Source organism: Amia ocellicauda, chromosome 9 (assembly GCF_036373705.1).
Source record: "Amia ocellicauda isolate fAmiCal2 chromosome 9, fAmiCal2.hap1, whole genome shotgun sequence".
NCBI lineage: Eukaryota > Metazoa > Chordata > Actinopteri > Amiiformes > Amiidae > Amia > Amia ocellicauda.
This window is the reverse complement of record NC_089858.1, coordinates 10,862,721-10,885,910: the sequence shown is the minus strand read 5'-3', so window position 1 is coordinate 10,885,910 and position 23,190 is coordinate 10,862,721. Positions and strand designations below refer to the sequence as shown.

The window sequence follows — 23,190 nt, the reverse complement described above, 5'->3', positions numbered from 1 at the left end:
TATTGTAGGCCTTGGTCTTATTTTTCTCTAACTCCCTAACTGTAGCCTACCTACTTCATTATAAGTAACACAACATACACGTCACTTTAAAGACAAGCCAAATAGAATATGTAGGCTGTTATTAAATGATTCGGTTACAATTTAAAATATGTGACTAGCTTTTAATATACTACACACTGTTAGAATGTGTTGGTGTTAACACATTAATGAGTGTAATCAAGGACACAACATGTATGCTGATTTTAACACTATTAAAAATACACAAAATCTGTGGTTCTTAATCACTCCTAGTAACATGTTAAACACATTTTGTTTAAGAGTGTGTGGATTAAACATTAACAGATTTGTTAATGCAAAGTATAGCATAACATTTCCTGTATAATATCGATTAAAAGCTCACATGAAAATGTAAGTTGTCGTATATACATTAAAGACATAGGCAAATAGGAAAGTATAGCCTATTTATAATACAATATAATAAATACAAACCACAACAATAAAGATTATAATTTCCCGTTCATGTAGTTATATAGGCTATAGGTGACATAATGGGTAATACAGTATAATAACCTATATTATAATGTGATGTTGTCCTAAAATATTATGCGTATGTATTTCTTATTATACACACATTTCTAAAAACTGGAGAACTGGTTATAAAAAGCGGGGGAAATGAAAAAAACAAAACATGGATGAATACAGATTAAACAATCAATCTGCAGATATTTCTGCAGAGAAAAAAGGCGATTTTGGACGTGATTCAGAGAGGCCTCGGTCAATGCCATAGCAAGACGTCACACACACCACAGAGATGCAGAATGACTGCTGCTGTTGTCAGTGGTTGCGCTTCAGTTGCTGCTTTTATTATTTTTAACTAGTCTATAAGCATACATCTCAATTCAGTAGACTATCATGAGGTGCAGACACTACAAAACTTTGTGCAATTATCCATTTTAGCACATACATGGAATATAATATAGCTGAACCGGCATTATTCCGTGCCGCTGTATTTGTATTTTCATCCAACGAAAATATAAACGTTTTATTGTCCATTTCTATCCATTCTATTTCACAACCACAAGCTTCTTTTTGTTGTTTGTGTGTTGGTCACCAAGCAAGAGCACAGTGTTATTCTAATACAATGACTAGGATATAAATACCTTATTATATTCTGTGTTTTATTTATTTTTTACTATAAAACTCTAAACAATAGCTTAACTTGTCGTATTATTATTCTGTTTGCACATATATATATATATATATATATATATATATATATATATATATATGTTTATAGGATGCATCTATTTGTGTCCTCCAATCATGGTAATCAATCAATCCTCTGAAATGTATAGGCTTATATGTCTTATATCTTGTAAGTCTCTTGTCCCATTTACCATGTAAATGCTCGCATCACACTTCTTCCTCTGAGTTTGTATTTGCATTTGTAGTATAATTACTATGATTTGCCAGTTTCATCTCCAGTCCACTCCAGTGAAAGGCCCCTGTGCTCGCCGGCCGCTTTACTGGAGGCAGTGCCGGAGGCTGGCTGTCACCGCAGCCGAGGCGACCTCCCGCCGGGGTCCTGTAGGTCCTGCTAATGAATATTCTAAGGTGGACCGTCATACAAGAAAATGTCCCAGTGATCCTTACAAACCATAAGGAAAAACGACAGCAAATACTCGGATACACAACAGTGTGCGGTGATATATATATATATATATATATATATATATATATATATATATATATATAGGTAAAACACCTTTCAGGCACCTAGCAGATAGTCAATATATACAATTCAACCCAACGAAATTATTAGATCCTGTTTCTACAGCCTATTACATTTTTTCCAGTGTTTAATATTTTGTACCTTAATCTCAAGTTGAACCCAGAGTTGAATGTTCGTTATTACTCTATTCCAGACAGTTTTTTGTTTCTCTTTATCATTAACCCTTTATCAGAGTAAGAACCACAGCACCGGAGGTGAAAAAAAAGCCTTTTCCACAAACACCACTAAACCACTAAGTCCAAAGCACGTAGGACTTCAACTTATAGGGATTGGTCAAGGATGTAAGCCTATAGCAGGTGTAATAAAGAGATTGATGACTCCAACCTCACACATGCGCAACACATAGCGCATGATTGCATATTAAGTGTTTACACCCAAATAACTGCGTGCCATGTCCCCCTGCTAGATACATCCCCCGCACAAACGCATTATTTATCAATATAGCTGTCTAGAAATGGGTTCAATGGGTACGATAACCAGCAGAATACAAGAAATGCGCTACAAAATGGCACAAGCCAATTCGACATTTGTAACGAGTCATTCCTTTAGCTCCCCTTGTGGATTTGTATACTTTAGGTATATATATATATATATATATATATATATATATATATATATATATATATATATATATATATCACAGAAGCATTATTAATATAACAATTATCATAAGTTTAAAAAAATAATACAATACGATAAAAGCATGAGGACTCTCCTATTATTTTGTGCCTATAACATTGTATGTGAATCAATTTTTGGACAAGATACAGGGCACATTTTGTTGTTTTTATAGAAAATACTATAGTTTTCAATTTCAAGAGTATACGCACTAATCGGATTAATTACTTCGATTTTAATGGCAGTGTATAATTAGAAGCTTTTGAATAATAAAAAAATAACACGAAAATAGAGAATGTGGACTATTTCACACACAGTGAAGTGTGCTAACAGGGATTAAATGAGGAAACGTCTCTTACACAACTGTGCAACAATACAATATCGCCCAGACCAAAATATGTTTTATATCGTACAAACACATTATTTGATATATACTACAATGTCAATCCAGGAATATTATATTTAATAGTAAATTTGAAACGAAATAAAATTAAACATTTGAATTAAGTTTTAATCTGCTGCATCAGTAAAACAATACACAGGTGTACAGATACCAGGACAATTGTCATTCTTTATTTAAAAGACCATTGTAATAATAATAATAATAATAATAATACAAAATCATAAACATGAACCAATAGCACACGAATTAACTGCATGATTGTTTTATAGTTTAATTATGTCATGGTTATTTCCGATTCAGAAAGGGACATTAGACCTTGTTTGACATTAAAATCAAAACAATAGAGGGGTAATCGGTAATGAGCGAGAACTGGACTCGAATAAGGTGTCAGATAAATTGTATTATTTATAGAAATTAATATTTTTATCAACAGACCTAACAATGTTAGTCATTTCAACCGAAAATACATATAAACCAATTTTACCATAACAAAAGCATGTAAAATAATTAGTTTTAACGAATCTAGACGAAAAAGAGATGCAGTCTCAATATATAATCAATCTGTCTACATTCCTGCACTATAACGTGATCTGGTGCAGGAAATCACTTGCCTTATTTAACCCTACAGCTGGGGGGGATTATTAGATTTAAAGATCACAATATGGGTTACTTTCCTTTAATCCTACAGTACTCTCCAAACTAATTTCCCAAACTGTCCCCATAATCCCCCCGTTTAGTGGGTTAAATCATTTGTGTATGAACAAGAGAGGGGATGGATCACTCTAAAGACCGAGGGGTGTTGCTTTGAAAAGAGCCAGTTTCATTTGACACAAAAGGGCAGGGATGCCTTGAAGTCACTGGTGAATGTGTTAGAAGTCCTTTGTGCGCCTTGTCTCTTTGTGTCTCCTACCCTCCATGCAGCGTGGATATGAACACCAGGTTGTCCTTGTCTTGAAGTTGATAATCCAGCTCACCCTTCAGAAGAAACACAACAGAAGTTGAGTTAGATTAGTTTTGTTCTGATACCAGTTCAAAGATTTACTTTACAATTACGCTTACCTATAGATAGACATGGGACAGGTAAAGATGACATAGATACATGCATGGAGATAGAACATATATATTGCATGGTCACAGGAAATATTTCTGATTTGCAGGTGGGATTATCAATCACTCCTCGGTATTCACCTGAAATTGCACAAAATGACGTCCTGACGCACCTAGGTATTTTTATTCTCCATTTGTTAAAGCTATATGCACTAGACTGGTGGTTTAATGAACACATCTGTATGTTGGTATTTCATGATCATGTAATCCAGGATTTATAATGACAATTATGGATCCCCCCACACCCATACACACAAACATATGTGCTAGCCAGCTGCAAGTTTAAGGTGAACACAACTATTGTCCTGGTTGATTTCTGAAGATGTGATTCCAAGACAGAATGTCATTTAAAAAAAAATAAAAAATAAAAAATAAATATATATATATATATATATTAAAATTTAACTTAAACAAAATTCTATTTTCAAATATATATAACGGAACCATGTGTGTGTACATTTTTCTGTGACGGTGGCAAGGTGAAGTCAGGGGTATTTATTATTGCAGTGTGATATTATAGTTAATCGATTATCTTAAATTAAAAGGTGTTCAAAGTGTGAAGTGTGAGCCCTTAGCACCAGAAACAATGAGAAACAAGTGTACTTAATAGTGTAATATCCCAATTGGATAAACACGTGTAAAGTTATTACAAGTTATCATTCCCATCTGGCTGTCTGCTTTAAAGAGCACTTACAGGGAGTCACAGACACAGAAAAGCAAATAGACATGAAATAATTCTTAACAAGGAATTTTACTGCTGGAACTACACAATGATGGAGAGTAGAGGTTAAATAATTAATCTCAAATATTATTCTGATACTGCAATATCCTTTCATAAACTGCACATCACAATACATGTCATATTCTGCAACACATTATTAACCTGCTTTGATAAGAAATTTATTATATTTCTTAAAGTATTACCACTTTAAGCTGGTTCCTGAAGATTATAAATATTTCCTTTAATGTAAGAGGTTTTAAGCCCTGGACTTCAGAGGCTTTGAAGTTGTCTTCAAAGCCTGGAAGTTATGTTACAAGGACAACACTCACTATGGGATCTCGTGCAGCCCCGTGTGACTTGAGTTTCCCCGTGTTATCTCTCTTGGAATCTAAGTGCACATAGAGGGTAGCATAGTGGAGGAAAAAAAGGCCATGCATCTCAGCTGGGATGTTGGGCAAATTAAGTCGTGAAAGTAGCCCTCACAGTGAAAGATGGCAGCGGCGCAGTGTTAAAGAGGATTTATTTGGAAGAACTTGGTCCTCTTCATGGTTTTTGCAGCTTTTCAGATCCCCAGAGTGACACCTGTCCCGTGTCTTGTAAAGGGTAATTAATGGAGAAAGCATCAAGCAGATCTATGTTAATGAATCCATATCAGTTTAAAAAGTAAGCATTTCCAGATTTCAGCGAAACTGAAAAGGGACATCTGAATAATATGCGAGAAGTGTATTCTAACACTGAGCTAAAAGATCATAAGTACAGTTATACAGTTTCTCATATAGCTGTAGATTAATATTCTTTAAAAATATAAATCCCACTTTAGCTGCAGTTTATTTATACAAACTGCTGGATTCTTTAGGTCGCTTGTGATTGTAAAATTGAATTATTTTATATAAAGCTATTCCATAGCATTCATAGAAAGAGCTTTAAAAGCGATACACACACACATATTGTATATATGTATGTAGAATGTTAAAAGTGACAGATTTAGCATAATTTGCCTGGGATGTAGTGCTTTGCATATTGAAAGTTGGAGTGACTGGAGATAAGGATGAATACAGGGAGGAAGCCCAGTCTTGTGGGTCGACAAATGAAGAGGATCTGACAGATTTGTTCTTGCTTAACATCTTTGATCCTGAATTCAGTTCACCCAAGACAACATCTCCTTCTAAAAGGACTTTAACATCCCCTTTCACTGCTGGCATTGGTGACGCCAGTCGAACATTTACATATGTTGTTATGGTAATTGCCCCCAACAAAAGAACGGCATGGAAGTGGGTGAATACACCTCAATAATTTGCTAGCTACCATATTTTTTAAAATCAAATATTAATACTCTTCTCCACTAAAACAAAGCACACTGTATAGAACATATTAATTCTAATGGTCCAGCTTCCTTTGGTGTATATATTCATAAAAGGACAAATAAAATAAATGTATACATAGTGTTCTGGACTGAGATCAAAGGTGCTCAGTGCCTATTAAAGTAATTACAACGATAATATGTTAGTTAAAGGATGCTTATTCAATAAAATATTGTACCTGACAAGTTTCTTTTTAAAACATTTTTTTTTTATTCCTGATTTGATACTTGGATCTGTGCTGTACTAAAGCTTGAAGCGCCACCACAGAACCTGCCATTTGAATCAATCAGAGGAGGAATACTAACCATCAACTCCCAATCCGCATCGTTAATCAGCACCAGGATGCCAGGTCTTCTGGAGGAGAGAGAAAAAAGAAACACAAAACGCCTTGTACGTCAGCAGCAGACTGAAGGCACCATAATCTCTTAATCCAATATCAAGGTATTGGGCATATTACACGGATTTCGGAAAACCTTGAAAAAGAAGTGGCTTAATAGAGGTTTTGTGTAAGGGGTCTTTAGGAAAACAAAACGAATCATTAAATGATAACACTTCTTAGCCAGGCATAATTTATTCAAGCCGACATGCATTGTAAACAGACACTGCTTTTATTATTCAACGGCATTTCTGCTGCGTGGTCTGTTTTACTCAATGGTATCAGAGGTACAAGGTGAGAAAAAAAAAAACCTCTCTACTGACAATTACTTCCTCCTTCATATGAAATTCCCAAACAATTTTAATTTATTATGGATCACAATCAACACCAGTGGCAGTACAGCCATTTCATTTTGATCATTAAAAAAATGTGTATATATGAATACAAATACAAATACATAGATGTATTACACAAATACATACATATATATGGTGTATGTATATATATTATATATACACAAAATGAAGGACCGATAAAGCTGTTGTTTCAGGGTTGATCAAAATCATTTCTTAATAAAAACATAACATTAACTGGAGAGCATAAGCAGGATTTAGCTTACAGCTTAAATATTGCTTACACTGTTTTGGCACTATCTGTCTGTACAAGACCCTGGGAAAGCATAGTCTATTAAAGAGAGATAATTCCCACAGTTTCAAATGGGTTAAATAAGAGAGAAATAAATAGAAATGTAACAGAGGCTCCTTCAGACTGGCAGTGAGTCGATCCACAGAGGGGATTCCCTGATTAACAAATACGTGGGCTTGCTTTTAAACAGTGTGTCACTTTAGGAAACTATGCCAAGCAAAATTTCCTTGACAGAAATTAAAATGGTAATGGGATTATTAAAATTGGTATTTTCATACCACCCTTCTCTCTTGAAAACAAGAACGATCATTGCTGTAACAGTAAATCACCTGGGCATATAAAACCCTTAAGCCAGAGGCCCTGATAGTCGATTCTCTTCCTGGCTCAGCCCCCTCCCCTTCCTAAAGCCTTTACCACCAGGCAATGCCCTTTAATCAGAGATCTATTACTTAATTACACAGAGGAGGGGGAGGAGGGCTGCTTTTATAGCAGTGGAAATCAGTGCTGGTAATTTGGAGCTTGGCTTGCTACAGAGGCAAGGAAGAAAGAGAGTGTATGGAAAAAATAGCAAGAGAGGAAAAAAGCAGGGGAAGACAGCAAGAAGAAAGAGGGGGTTGGTGATAGCAGCTGAGGATCAGAGCTAAAGGAAGTCCCATTTGATCTGCTACACACGCTAACCGTCTCCATCTTAAACCACGCAGCACATACTGTGTGGCTTCGGCGTGTGTGAGCATCCGTGTGCGTGCGCTTACGGGAATCACAGGGAATCTTAAAAGCCGCTGCCGTGCTGTTATCATCGAAAGCACTTCTCTCTGTTACTGTGTTATTTGTTGAATTTGCTGGGGGGGGTGTTAATTTTCATTTTTCTTTTTTACTTCATGTGCTAAAGGATGGAGGTTGGGGGAGGGGGAGGGGGAGGGCAGAAGTCGAGGAGCGCAAGCGAAAGATAGCAGAAAAAAGAGAGACAGAGAGAGAGATAGAGTCAGTCAGGTGAGATGAATTCAGGTGGCGTGCGGCTCTGGGCTGCTGCCTGCACTTGCGAGCGAGAAGGGAATCCCTCTCAGGATCAGACACAATCCAGGCCTCGCCAGGAAAACACTGCTTAATCAGGCACTGGGAAGAAGTCACCCACAGGCTGACACGGCCAGGGCAACATGACACAGGCGAATTAGAGTCACCATCTCACCGCAGTGATGCCATTGCGACAGCACTAGCACATATCATTATGAAGGGGACTGATATATTTGACAAGCTGAGAGGAAAAGCGTTCATAATTCGCACTATTTTATTCACAGTAAGCAGTAATGCAGACATTATAATAATAATGAAAATTACTAGCATTTAAAAAAAATGCAGCTTTTAAAAGTTAGAGAAATAATAATCAAAGCAAAATAAATAAAAATAACATACAATATAGATTGCCTGGTGTTTACTTACACTGTATCCCCTTGTATAAAGAGCTCTGGCCTTTCTTTCAACAGGTTTCTCTTAATCCATACCAGTAACTGCCTTATATCCCCTGGAAAATAAATACGTGTGTCAGTGTATAAAGGACGACAGTAAATCCTTGTCATCTGGTGGTCTTTTCAGGCTCCTTGTGATGCAAGATTTCTGTGATCTTGTTATAGTGAAATAAATTGTACAGAAAACAAAACTCGTAACAGTGATAGTCTGCACATCTAGTACATAGAAAAATAAATCTGAGAGCAAACTGGACCAGAAGAATATACAACTTCCAATGTATGAAAATTTTCTAGAAGTAAATCAGAAACTTCAAACACAAAGAACTACGAACAATCAGATTCACAATCAGTTTGTTTTATTATTATGAAAGTTAAATCATGTCTAATACAGTGAAGGTTAAAACAACCCATCTGTTTTTTCCATTCTTCTTCTTCCCTGGTTGGTAATTTATTTATAATATGACTTTGTGGAGCTTGTGCCATAGCAAAGTTAGGGGTTCCAAAAATCTCTATTAAGCTGGTTTCATGCTAAAACAGCAATGTTTATCTGTGTCAGCAACACAGATGTGCTCAAATATTTCAAATCTATCTACTAAATATACTTTGATTGCCTATGTGATGTAAAATTCAAGGCTAGGTTTTCCCCCAAACACTGCTGACAGACAAACTGATAGTTGTATTTGCAGGAGTTCCAACTACTCCCATTACACACTTAGCAGAAGGGCTGAGGAGGCAATCAACGATCAGTGCCATCACTGGCTTCTGGCATTTCAAGGCTATTGTTACCTCTTCATTCAGCCACCGCGACACTGAAAAAAGGATAGCCGCAGAACATGCTGTACGTAAGTTTAGAATGGAATTTGGCCTGAAAACTGGCATAAATTGGAATAGGGAACAGAAGTAATTTTTTGTATTATTATTCTTATTATTTTACAAAGTGTACTGAAGAAAGAACACGATGACATTGTGGTAACGACTGTTGTCTCCTTCAATTCCCTTCAGTGACTTATCAAATCAATGGAAATGGTATGTTGGTACAGCTCCAAATCTTAATTTACTACTTTGCTGTTTGTAATGTTGATGATTATTATTTTTTGTATCACTGCTGTTCTGGAAGGAGAAAGATAAGCAATTCCCAACACAGCTCTAATTGATTATATATATATATATATATATATATATATATACACACAAAGACACTTAAGTACAGCACAGCCAGAGTTAAAAATTGAGCGCTTTACAACTTGATAAAATAGAGCATAACACAATCAGAATTAGCACTCAAATCTAATAGAAAAACCTCAATTTGTTTTGGGCTGAGGTCTAAACAACAGCGAGATATATTCCAGAACTAAAATTACACACCATCTGAACATGTCAGACTTAGCCTACTCCATCCTCACCAATGTGGGCGTACAGACAAAGTAACAACCACTGTGGACTGTGAGTGCGCATGCATGCATTCGTAGCTTCATAGAGATTTTGTCTGAAAGCCAGCTTTGCACAGAGAGGAAATTTGTGTGTGTGCCGATAGAGTGTGTTGCACTCTATATAAGACAAGCACTGTCTGGCTGGGTGTTTGTGTGTGTGTGTCAGCATGTGTACGGTGTATAGCTAGGCAATGCCAGACAAGAGTGAGGCTGAAACTGCGGCTGCCCACATTTGAGAGCCCCCCCCACCCCGACCACCATCACAAGCCTTTCCTGCCGGTTCCAACCAGTTTGTTCCTCGTTGGTGCGGACAGAGAGAGACCGAGAGAGAGAGAGCGAGAGAGAGAGAGAGGATGGTGTGAAGAACGAATGAAGAGAGGCCAACCCCCCTGTGCTGTCCCTCGCACAATTGATTCCTGTTCTCGGGATCCGGGAGGGGAGGGAGGTGGGGGGGGGCGGCTGGAGCGCAGTGCAGGTCGCTGGCTAGCACTAACCCTCTCCTCTCCTCTCTCGGGACGAGCCGTGTCAGAGCTGGCTGGTGCCGTCCCAGACTGGCCACTGCGAAAACGAACATCTGGCAATTTGGTTACGTTTCGAGAACAAACAAAAACATCTCTGAAGAATCGCAGTCACAGAATGGAGACCGAAAGCAGGCGGCTCAGTTTTCTGTGAGGCGCTTATTGAGAAAGGTTTGCACTATGTTACTGCCAGCATTCACTGACCTTCTTGTATTATTCATTTTTGGATAGTGTATTAGTTAAAGGCACAGAATAAAAAAAAACATCATTCTTGACACAGTTATATTTGTGGGACTGGGAGGGGACACTTGTCTTATAGGCCATTCTTGACACTCAGTGTTCAATTTAAACACAATATTAATGCCACGCATCATTAAATAAAAAAAAATAAAAAAATAAAAAGTAATGTTATTTATAAAGTTATTCTGTTGGGTTTGTATAAAATAATGGCAATTTTCTGATGTATAGTTGGAAAATGAAGTGTCTTTTTCTCATTAAAAACATTAACCTGTCCACTGTCTCTAAACTTACCTAAAAAAAATAATAATAATCTGAAAAGGTTTACGTTTGTATTCTCTATTTTAAAAACACCATACAGCACATTAATCCTAAAGACATACCATCGTTTGGCCTATTTACACCTATTAATCTGCAATTGACTTCATGGCATATATATGGATGGCCACTACAAAAGTGGGAATGTTCAAATTGAGATGAGAATCCTTCCTTTTATTCTCCTAGACTTCTTAACATGGGCATGAACAGCTGGGCAGAAGAAAAAAGAGCTAAAAGGATTTACACATTAAAATCAATGAAGGTCAACACTAAAGCCAAGACACCATCCTCTGCATTCATTGGGTGTATTTTCACATTTTGCTTTTCAGAACGGTTATCTACTAGTACTTATTTTAAATCATGGTTTCACCGCCGAATACACCACAAAAACATTAAATATGTCAATGAACCCTTCACAGTCCAGCTTTGTTTAGTGGAGAACACATACAAATATAAAAACAAACACGGAAAACCTGCTGTTCAATCATTTCTTAGAAGCAAATATTCTACCACACTTTGAAAACACGGTGCAAGCGAACCCAATTTCATTGCCACTGCCGGCAAATGCAAGCTTTTACGGTGTGATTGAAGCCCAGCCCTACCCGACCCCCCCTACAAAAAAATTTAAACAAACAAACAAAACATTGGGGATAGCCTGGACGTGTCAGGGTTAGTGATACGTATAGAATTGATGATACATACCAGGCATACAGCCCTGATAATCCTTCCTGGTAATCCGGACATGGGTGAGTCCCAGGAGCCAGAACCCTACAGTGCTTTTGCATATACATCCATACGTCTCTCTCCAGAGCGAGAGGGGATTGGGGGGGGGTGGCAGAGGGTAAGCGGGGGAACGTTGGTAGCTCTACACAATAGTATGGACCAGATCTTGAGCCCCAGATTCACAGCCAACACCATTAGGGTAAAAGCAGTTAAAAGCAGCTACCTGCGTCTTTACAGAGGAGAGGATAATTATATTTCTCTAACATCTTGCTTTTTGCAAAGAGGCAGCTCTTTACAATATACTGCTATTATGAATGAAAACATGGAGGGGCGGAGGACAAATGGTTTCTGTAATTATGTCTTTATGTTGTACTATATTTTGTGATGTTATATTCTCAGTATTACCTCAGGTTTGAGATTTCCTAAAGTTTCACTTTGCTTGTTACCTCTCACCTCTCAAGATTACAATATGAGGATATGTAGGACTGTTACAATTTTGTGTCACAGATTTGCCAGTTTCAGTAGTAGACACAGGTCATGCAAGCTGTTCCAGCAGTGAAAATTACATTTTTAAAAGATGCATTGTCATTTATTTGTAGCTGATGTACATAGAGACTTTTCAGATTTGCTGTTCCTATGAGAATAATAATTCATGTCAGTATTTTTAGTCTTCCTTGTCCGAGAAACCCACAGGAAGTGATGGAAAGTCTATTGCTTATGCAGCACACTGCAATGATTGCAGTGATTACATTTTTATACGTAGATACAGCCTTCAAGAAAGCACAATAACACTAACACAAAAAAGCCTGTGCAATCTGGGAAAAAGATACCTACCACCAACATTTATCATACAAAAAAGTCAGGTATTTTGCATTCCAGTTATTTAATATACTGGGTTCTTTACAAATATGATTCTACTTAAAGCTTTTCTATTTACTACCGTATATGTTTTTGGAAAACAGGCATGCGGCTGTAGGGATGTAATGATTGCAATTGTCCTGGCCAGGTTTCTCAATCAGGTTCCTCCCATTAAAGAAGAGTAACACTCACATCTCCTGAGGAGCTAGCAATTAATTTTGACGTTATCCTCCGCCTCACATCACGAGTTCAGATCCGAAGCTTCCTTACTCAGGATCTACACATTTTATGGCAATTCCCAAATGAGGAGAAATGCTGGGTTTTCAATTCTATATAGACAAAGCAAGCTCACAGGGTGGAATCTTTTATTTTTATTTATTTATTTTCATAACGCCTCTCTGTTATTCTGCAATGCCCTGCGCTCCCGATATGCACCTCGCACTGTAGCAGGCAGGACCGCCCCACAGAATGCATCATGTCGCTGAAAGGCAGGCTGGGATAGCTCATGTAGGAGGGAGAGCCCGGGTGCACAGGGACGAGACACAACGGGGATTTTTGCATTTCTTTTTGCATTATTTTGATTATTATTATGGGTGGTGGGTGGGTGTGATGAAGTCATTCATCTTTCTCAGGTTTGGGGGAAAGGACTTCTTTCTATGGAAGGTATGTGGCAGTTTGGAAAATGTGTTGTGGGGGGCAGGTTGATAGGGTGGTCATTAATCACCCAGGGGTTGGAAAGAAAGACCAAGGTTCCATCACTGATTATTCAGGCCATCCACCCTCCCGCCTTCCACTCCCCATGTCACCCCATTTCCCAAGGAAGGTAATTGCCCCCCACACCAACAGCCGGTCATTTATCACTGACCGCTCTGTCCAGTGATCGGCCAAGGTCAGTCTCCCCAGTCCCCCTTCCCACATTCCCGCTGGCGGTCACCCATTGTGGACGGGTTGCCGTGGAGACCCCACTGCCGCGGAGTCGACCCTTTTGTTGTGCGCTGTGGTTTTTTGTTGGTGTTAGGACAGAAGGTAAAATGTCAGATAATCTCTTTTTCAGCCACCCTTTCCCACCAGGTTATAAGGCCATGAGTTTGATACAATGGCCTTTCACTTTACGGTTACACCCGTTCACAGTCCCCATCTGTGGGTGTCAAATGTTGTGGATCAAACTCTATGCATCATACATGCTTATAATAAACATTTTCTAGCTGTATTATACATATCTAAATCACACAAGCCAAAAGTTAAAACTTGTTTGTATAACTGTTGCATTAAATATGTCAGATTTCATCAGTTCGGTTTGAGACAAACTAGGTTATATCATTAGAATAGGAAACCCTCTCATTTTGATTGCATTTTCTGATGATCTTATGATAACCCAGCACTGGAGTTGCCGATACAATGAGGAAATGAACCAAGATTTTTCAATCACCAGATTACCGAGGCACTTATCTCCTTGTGGAAAGACTGAGTCTCAAAAAGTTATCAAGATGGACACTCAACAACTTACAACAAACTCATGCATGAGGAATTAAAGTCACTTTTAAAAAGGTGTAAAGCTGTGAAATCTGCTTTAATTTCATGGCTTTTCAACTAAAACAACTGGCAGGTTCTGCTTTACTATGAAGGAAAAACAAAGAGTGAGCAATGCACTGTGGGTAACTGACCTGCAACATTAACCTGCCCGTTACAAAAACCTCCCTAGCTCACATGTACATTTCAGGTCGTGGTTTTTCAGTGCGTTAAACCTCAGGATGCATTTAGCGCCAAACTAAGTATAAGCCACTGCTGATGGAATGTGGGAAGCTGGACTGAGGGGAGAGGCCAGCTCTGCAAAAAAAATAATAAAAAAAAATTGCTTGTCCTTCCAACGGTCCAAAATGATTGCACACAAAAAGGATTTAATTCTTTGACACAATTGTCCTTGCAGCACAACTAACCTTCCCCCCCCCCCAACCACACACACACATATATACATACACACACCTCCCCCTCCAACCCCTACCTTTCCTCTGACCCTCAAGATGTGTATAAAAGACCCATCAGCAGTATCACTGACTCCATTTACAAGTGAATGCCTGGCAATAATGGAGCAGTTAGGGAGAGAATGGGGCAGCAGAAGGGGGTTCACAGATGTTGCGAGGGGAGCTGCAGCCTATTGTTAAATTGGGTGGAAATGGAGGAGGGGGGCAGCAGCTCCTTTTTAAATACGATTTGCGACGGAGTTCTGAGATGGGCAAACAGTGCCTGTGTTGGACTGCCACGGAAAGGAACAGCTGGCGCTGGGGAGCGTGTGAAAAGCATCTCAATGAGGTCAAGAAGAAAAAAAAAAAAAAAAAAGCTGGGAAAGGAAAAGAAGGGAGGAAGGGGGGGTTCTAATTTTTATTTAGATTATTATTATTTCTTTTGCCTTGCATTGCAATACAGCCCACCCTTCCCTTTTTATCTGCAGAGGTGAAGAGGGCATCCCTCCCTCCCCCCATGTTTTATTCCTCTGCTCTTCTGGCACAGCTATCTCAAGAAAAGTGACAATATTTAATGAAGTCATCAGAACAAATATCTGATGAGCAGTTTTGCTGTGTAAAGTCTCTCCCAAAGTTGTACAAACCATAAAAATAAAAAAGGGCGTAGGCCTGGGTTGGCCGATATAACACCCAAGGGCTACGGGAGCAGTGCGTGGGCACAGGCTGGGCCTGAGAGGTGGCCAAATGCACTGTTCTTACTTTGGGGTCTCCCTCTACCATCGGGGTATCACTTCTCCCATTAAAGGAATTTCTATAGCACCGAGAGCAAACCATCTTGCAATTCTGTTACTCTGTTTAGTATTAAATATGATTCCATCTAAAACATGCCAAAGGGGCCGGTGAAGAGGACAGGAGAGTGTCCTTAAATATTTCAATTTGCTGCAACTAGAAAATGAAGTTCTCTCTAATATTTGCAGGACACATTTGCTCAACGCCTTAAAGATACAACTCTTTTCAGTGATCAGTGCCAATATATTGACAGGCTCAGACTGATGGAGTTCATTGTAAAGCCACAGATTTATTGGAATGGACGGTAACTGCTTTACAACCCAGAATGCAGTGAAAACTCAAGGAGTCGTTTATAGTATTCACAGGGGAAGGTGAAGAGAGCTAATGTAATGAGGGAGGACAAATTCTAAGCAAAAAAAAAAAAAAAAAAAAAAAAAAGGTTTCCCAGCTTAAATGATTTATATTACACAGGTAGAAATAAACAACCTACACAGGGTGAAAGTTAAAGCCCATTAAAGAAAGCATCATACTGGTAGTGGGCATTACTGCTGCAATTCCCCCACAAACACACACTGGCAACTTAAAATGTGTTTGCTTGCTTGAGAAGAAATCAACAGCTAGATGTTTAAATGGGTGTTTTAGGTGCCAACACAAAACAGTTAGGACAAAGTGCATGGACAAGACACGCAATGCAGAAGTCCCTCAGACATAGCACATATCTAACACAGCAAGCAGAATTTAAAATCTCGCTCTGAACTTTCTCCTCCGACCTTATGTGTGTATTGTCTGTACAGTTCATGCAACAATTAAATAATAAAATACATCATTTTTTGTCACATTAAGTTCGTCAAAGAGAGACTGCTTATCTATACATACTTGCATGTCTGAGCTATGTACAACACTCAGAACACAGATTCATTTCCTGACAACCAGCTCTTAATTTCCTGGTGGGTGCTGGTAGGTTGATGCAATCTGAAGATATCCAAGCTTTTTACTTTAATTTACAGAGAGTGGACATAAAAAGAATAATTTGTATTTCGTAGGGTAACATCAAATTAAATTCTGACCAGGTGTTAAGATTACACTTATGAAGGGCACTCTGACTTTTAGCACGTATTGTGATATTTTGGACTAGAGCCTTCTTTCAAAGGAGTAGCATCCACCGGCAATTTAAACCACGAGTGTGATGACACCTTACAAAATACCTAATACCTTTGATGATATAGTTTACATATGACATATGATATATGATCAATCACCTGTTACAATTAACATACTGATTCTTTACAAAGCTAGTCTAATACGAACATTTCCCAACATGAAACTAGTAGGTATGCATCGAAAAGGGGTCTTTGCTTTTGGAGATGCTGTCTGTATGCGCCGAATGTTATGGAAATAATACTCACAGGGCTCGGCCTGGTTTGGCAACTGCACCTGGTGATCCTTTACCCCGCCGAACAGCAGCTCCGCTCCACCACTGAGGAGGAAACATAAAACAGATTTATGGACGGCTTGCAAATCCAATTTCCAAATGTGCTTCACAAGGAAAAGGAGAATTCTTACTAAATAACCTGCTAAAGACATGGCACATGGATGACAACAATAAACACACACACTTTGGGGCTTGTTTGTCTCGTTCATTGGACCACATCCTCCACACAACACACAGAAATCAGTACATGTGCATATGCAGTACAATGGGGGCTGAATGTGAATATTAATTATGACTATGTTGAAGAGATACCATTTTCCTTTTAATTTTTACACTGAAATGAGTAGGGGAATGTATCCCCACAGATTTGCAACAGGGAGAGAGACAGAATGTGTTTATGCATTTGGTTTTGTTTGGATGCTTCATACGAACCACTGTGAAACACTGCTTATTCAATATGGCCATGCTCTGTATCTTGCATGAGAGTATTACAGTATACTGTAGCACATTCATTTGATCTGTGGGCCACTTAGTGAATTCCGCCAACCTCCAATAGAGTTACAAACCCTATTGTACAGAGACAAACATCGTAGTCCCAGAGCCCTGGGAAGCACGGCTGGTGGCTAAAGCCTTTCTGTGATGGTGGTCCGAACCTCAGGGACAAATCCTGTGGAGATCCAAAGATCAAACAATCTAGGATCCGATCAAGGTGTGTGTCCGTGGGCTCCCTGCCATGACACTGTGGAAAGAAGCCTCTATAAGGCATCCTTTTATACTGATCCTCTCTACCCACCGATGAACATGACCGTTAGACCATTCACGGACCCCGCCACTGTGAAGAGATCCCGCAGGATTCAGTGATTTGTGGCTGCAATCTCCCAGGCTGTGCATCTCTTCTCCCCTCTCAGACGTGTGGAGTAATCACTTGCATTTAAGGGTTGGCCTGGGGTCAGATGGGAAGATCAATCCCCTTTCTGCAGCCAAGCAATAATCTCTATTGTAGAACTAACGCGGGAAAGAGCAGGATGCTGGGATTAAGAAAGAAAGAAAGAAAAAGAAAGAAAGGAGTGAAAAAGAAGAATAAAGAAAGATGGAAAAAAGAAGAGCAAATAGAGATAGCCTTGTAACCGAAAGGCCATAATGAAATCCCAAACCTCTGGATTTCCATGAATAAACATTATGAATGGCTACTTTAGTAGACCACCTCTGTTTGCCATAGCATTACTCTGGCATGGGCCACTCTAGACAAGGGGGCAGCTATGGCAGCGGACCAGAAGTGAAAGGAACGATAGAAGTAATGGGTCATTTTGTCATGCCAAAACGAAATCAAATATTTTTTTATTGTGCTTATTGTAATTAGAGTTATAATGCAATTAACTGGTTTTGACCTATTTCACATCTTCAATGTTACCTTAGATATATAGTGTTGTATATAGCCCTAAATAAGGGCATCTGCCAAGAAATAAAAAATAATAATAGTGGGGCACAAAATTACAGAATTGTCCAGTTGTGCAAGAAAACAATATTTTTTCATCTTTTCTTTTCATTAGCAAAAAGCAAAATGTTGGTATTCCAACAAAGACAAACAACATATCACAGTACAAGATCAATTAAAATGGCTGTATTTTACACTCTTATGCACTCTTTAGCATAAGTAAAGCTGACAAAAAAAAAAAAATACAATTCAATTATTCAATCACAATTCAAAATAGTGAGAAGAAAAAGGGCAACCCGATGTCAAGAGAAATTTTCTTCCACTGAGTCTAAGTATAAAATAAATTCTTGTTTTCAAAGCATAATCCTAAGAATGAAAAAATCAAGTTTTTGCCTGGATGGTAATTTCAGTCATTTTTGTAATCAGTGTAAGCAAAGGAAAACAGCAATGAGTTGATTTCATGGGTTTTGAAGAAATGGAGCCCACTTCCCCAGCTAACGAACGGGTTAAGAGATGGCCGCCTCCATAGGACGCCACACAGATGTTCACTCCTCACACAGAAAACAGGCATGCCTTATTCACACAGACATCAGGAGTTAAATAAAGTGCTGATCTTTGTCCATGCAAAAAGAAAGGGCACAAGTGTGAGTCCACATCTAGCAGGTGCGAGTGCAATAAAGACCGCTCACATCTCTCGAAAAATGTGCAGTTGTGTGTCCCAGATATTTAAGAATTGGCACAGCTGCCACACCATATCTGCAAAGAAGAACTGTTGTCTGAGCTCCCTAGTGACACAGATCAGGATTCAGTGTTTCCACTGTCTGTAAACAGCAGCACTGAAAAGAGCCCTGTTCTAATGTCTGTCAGCCCCCCACCCCCCAAAATCTGACTTAATCGTTCTGCTCAGGTATCGGTATCATCTGTAAGGTCAGTGAGATCAAGGTTTACCACAAACTCACTGGTTGCAATGCAGGCAAAGCAGAAAGTACTGGTGGGAGGTGCAATGTCAATAGAAATGCACTTTGGTATCCACAATAATCATGGTACTTATCAACATGTCCAAAATATAACTTATTTTGCAGGATGATACGAGCACTATTTTAATTTAAAAAGAAAACATAATAAACAAATGATAAACCAACAAAAACCAAACTGTGTCATCCACGGTCTACAAATTCTTTCTTTTGTAACACAATATCACAGAATGCTAAAATCATTAATTGGAGACTACATCCTGTCAGTGAATGTTTCATTAATGCTTATTTTTCTGAAGCTAAGTGCATTTTCTGAATGTTATTTATTTTTTAGCATTCTGTTTTTGGTCCTTTTAAAGGGCCTTTTGAGAGGCTACAAAAACAGCATTAGCTCTCTGTAGCAGTCACTAGTCATTAAAACACCGCCATTAACGATTAACCCTCGTCTTTTGTGCCACAGTTCAATTAAGGCTGACACAATAGCAAGGAAAGTGAAAGACCAAAAACAGATACACTTGTGAAAGCATCCTATTTGTATTGCAGGACAACAGCTTGTCTTTGGGAGCTTCATGTAGAAAGGGAAAGGAATTCTGCTCTGAGTTACTGATGGAGTGGTAGAGAGTCAAAGGGTGAGGGCTGTTGAGTCAGTCCTCTTCCTTTATGTTTTTGTTTTCTTTTAAATGGGAATGAAGGAGTGGGTTAATTAGCCTAAATAACCCCACTGCTTTAAATTAGAATCTGTTGATTCACAGAGCCAACGACGGCATCTCTGTTTAAGCATCTCATCTTAAAACACAAAAAGACATACTGCTGCATTTGTTCCATTTGCCATTTTGAATATATTGTAAATTGACCTATATTCCTATAGTCATGAAGTCACTCACCCAGTTTAACTCAGCAAATAACCATTTGCTTTGTCTCTATCATATAGAAAATATTTGTCTGCTCTTTTTATGCTTCACAAGGCTCTATTTGGAAAAAAAACACAGAAGACATAAATTACTGAGATTTATATAATTGGTTTCAATAGTGAGATATGATCTACCTTAATTAGCAAAAGTTAACTGATTGATCCCCACCAGATGTTAGGATCAAACCCTTCTATGTAAGGGTGTTAAGCCCAACAATTTGTCCTAACATTTCCAGTAGTTCAAGGTATTTCTGTTGCACAAGTTGAGCAAGTTAAACAAACAGAATGTCTATATTGATTAGCATTTAAGTTCTATACATGAGCTTTAGTTTTTAATTCAAATAAAAAAAGCTTATCCCTATTAAAAGCCCTGACATAAATGTGTAAATCTATAGCCACACATGACACTGTTAAGCTGCAATGCTGTACTTTTCAATACAGGTTTACAAAATGCTTCTTTCAACTGTTAGACTCATTAAAGTTCTAGCAAACGATCTAATTATTTTTATATGTAACTATATTTTTTAATTTATTACAAAATATCAAAATACACAAAATGCTTTCATGAATTATACGTGAATGGGAAATGCAGACAATACCACCTATTTGTCTGAAAATGGAATAGAACTTCATGTTGTTAACCACATTGTATTGCCTTTTCAACAGTGTCCAGCCATTGCAACGGTTTCAAAATTGACCACTTACAGGCACATCCCTCCAGAATATTTTAATGAAGAATATCTGTATGTTTCCTACATTCTTTAACTTGTTGTACATTCCACGATCCTTATTTATTCTGGTACAATGAGACAGAAAAACTAAATAATTGAAATAAAGCAGTTGTCGAATATAGAGATGGTGGTTTAGCACCAGGGAAAATATCTGGTTTCTGTTATATCCCACCACTACAGACTATGAGAACATATAAATGCTGGATATATGGTTCAAATGTGGATAGGATCGTAGAGACACCCTTAAAAAAGGGGGAGGGGGTTCCATTGGTCTAGAATTAACTAAGAGGAAGGAAAGTCTCAAGTCAAGTCCCCATAGACTGCAAGCTTCACAGACACCCTGAGAGATCCACTTCGGTTCAGTAGTCCCACCATATCCTGCGATTAGTTCCCTTTGAGGACAGGTAAAGAAACCACAAAAAGTGTGTAAAATAGATCCAGTCACACCATCAGAGAGAAACAACGACTGTAACGCTACGAAATATTAATATTAAGAATTTTAGACATTTTCATATTGTTGTCTGTTTTAAGAAACACATGCAATCAGAAATGGGAGGACCTTGACATCCAGTTATACAAAGCAGTTTCTGAATAGCTTTTGTTATATTTCACCCTGTGCGGAAAACCAAAAACGCATCACATCAACAAAGTAACACAAGCACACAAGTGTCCACAATCATTCATTGCAAGTAACGTTAAAACACGACATGTGCGGTTCAGACCGAAGAAAAGAGGGATACGGCGGCATGGCTAAATGATGATACGGTCAACCTGAAGCAAACACATTTCCGACAGGATGACTATTGCGTTATACGAAGATTAGGGTCAATATCCTACACTGAAAATACAATGAATTCGAAAATGCTTTTTATACCAACCCGAATTCCAGATGCAAGTCTATGGGCGCCGCCATATTAGCTCTGTATCCAGGAAGTTCTCTTGCAGATACGGGAAGTGACGTCTTCGTCCCGCCCCTCTGCCTCCACAGCTGGGGCACCGCGGTTGCCATGGTTTGTGATGCTCGTCGGAAGATTCAGGCTGGAGATGCAAGAGATGCTGCTGAGAGCACAGAACACGTTTTGTTTTTGGGACACCTTTGAAACATTTCATCTTTGGTGTATATATATTTAATTTTAATCCATTCTAATTTTAAAAATACATCTAGTTTAGTGACTCAAATTATAAAGTTAAAATAAGGAGGATTTTTCTGGAATAATTGTATATAGGATTACATGTATGGCATAGCCTATATAACCTTTAGCAACCTTATACAAATGCGTGCAAAATAGTTAATAGTCAATAAACACATTGACAACAATCTTTTCAGTTAAAATGTAATTACTACATCAGTGAGAGAGTTCTTCACAACAGCAAGTCTTGGGAACAACCACAAGAAAATGTGTTAAACCTAAACGTTGTCTGTGAAAATGTAACAATGTCTGTGTTGTTTTATTTCTGGAACAATGTGTTTTCTGGACACACTCGTGTGAATAAAAACAAATTGTGTGTGTATGTGGGTGTGTGTGTTTATTTTAACAAAAAAAGGGGTTATAGCCCAACTCTCAAACAAATTGCATTGTTTTCAACACCATGTATTTGATTTCCAAGCTCGGGACAATGCGTCCATGTAGCAGTCTCTCTTTCCTTCTATGTCCCCCCCTTCTCTCTGTACTCTGTCCGTCCGCCTCCCCCCCAACTCAGGACGATGTCAGTTGTCCCGAGTGCAGTGCAGTTTGAATTGCAAATCTCCTGCCTTCTGTCGGAGGAGCGGGCCCGCAGCACGGCCCTTTGCAGGCGTCCATTCATGTGGTAATAGGGTGTCAAGGGGAGATCAGTGAGCGGCCGACCCCAGAGTGCTGGCCGGGTTCAACTCAATGAAAATAAAGGATTAGCTAGGGCCCCCAAAGCCACGGTGGACAGAATGGCTCGAACCCCCCTCCCCACCCCCACATATCATCCTCATTCCACCTCACCCCCCACACTCACCCACACCCAAAAACTGCACTTCAGCTGGGAATTGTGCTATGATAATAACTGTTAAGTGTTACAAAAATCTACGCAGATTATTTATTCGAATGTCATTATGTATGTGAAACATCATGGGAATGTTGATGATATGTTTCATGTGTTTCAGGTTTGGGACTTTCTGACAGTTTGCTGCCATGAATATTCTAGTCAGCACTGGACGCTTCCTCATCCACATAAAAACACAATAAAGCAACATAGCTCAGTAACAACTAAAACAACAAAGGTATTATATTGAAGAATAAATGGACACACATGGACAGTGCACAGATGAAGATGGGGATGGGGGTGGCGGTAGATTAAGTGGGGGATACAGAAAATTAACTTGTCGGTTATGGTCTTCAAATTATTTTAGGCAGCTGC

General features: G+C 38.6%; 1 protein-coding gene across 2 annotated transcripts; it reads right to left on the bottom strand.

Moving 5' to 3' along the window:
• Positions 1 to 2,900: 2,900 nt before the first annotated feature.
• Positions 2,901 to 21,761, bottom strand: urm1 (ubiquitin related modifier 1). 2 transcript variants are annotated; one of them, XM_066713108.1, is made up of 5 exons: positions 21,681 to 21,761; positions 16,727 to 16,797; positions 8,461 to 8,542; positions 6,308 to 6,356; positions 2,901 to 3,788 (listed from the first exon to the last, which is right to left on the bottom strand). In XM_066713108.1, the coding sequence occupies exons 1-5, from the start codon at positions 21,713 to 21,715 to the stop codon at positions 3,720 to 3,722; spliced, it is 306 nt and encodes a 101-aa protein (XP_066569205.1). In that variant the 5' UTR covers positions 21,716 to 21,761; the 3' UTR covers positions 2,901 to 3,719. The 2 variants fall into 2 exon arrangements, with proteins under 2 accessions (XP_066569205.1, XP_066569204.1); XM_066713107.1 differs by lacking the exon at positions 21,681 to 21,761 and adding an exon at positions 17,546 to 17,705.
• Positions 21,762 to 23,190: the final 1,429 nt, after the last annotated feature.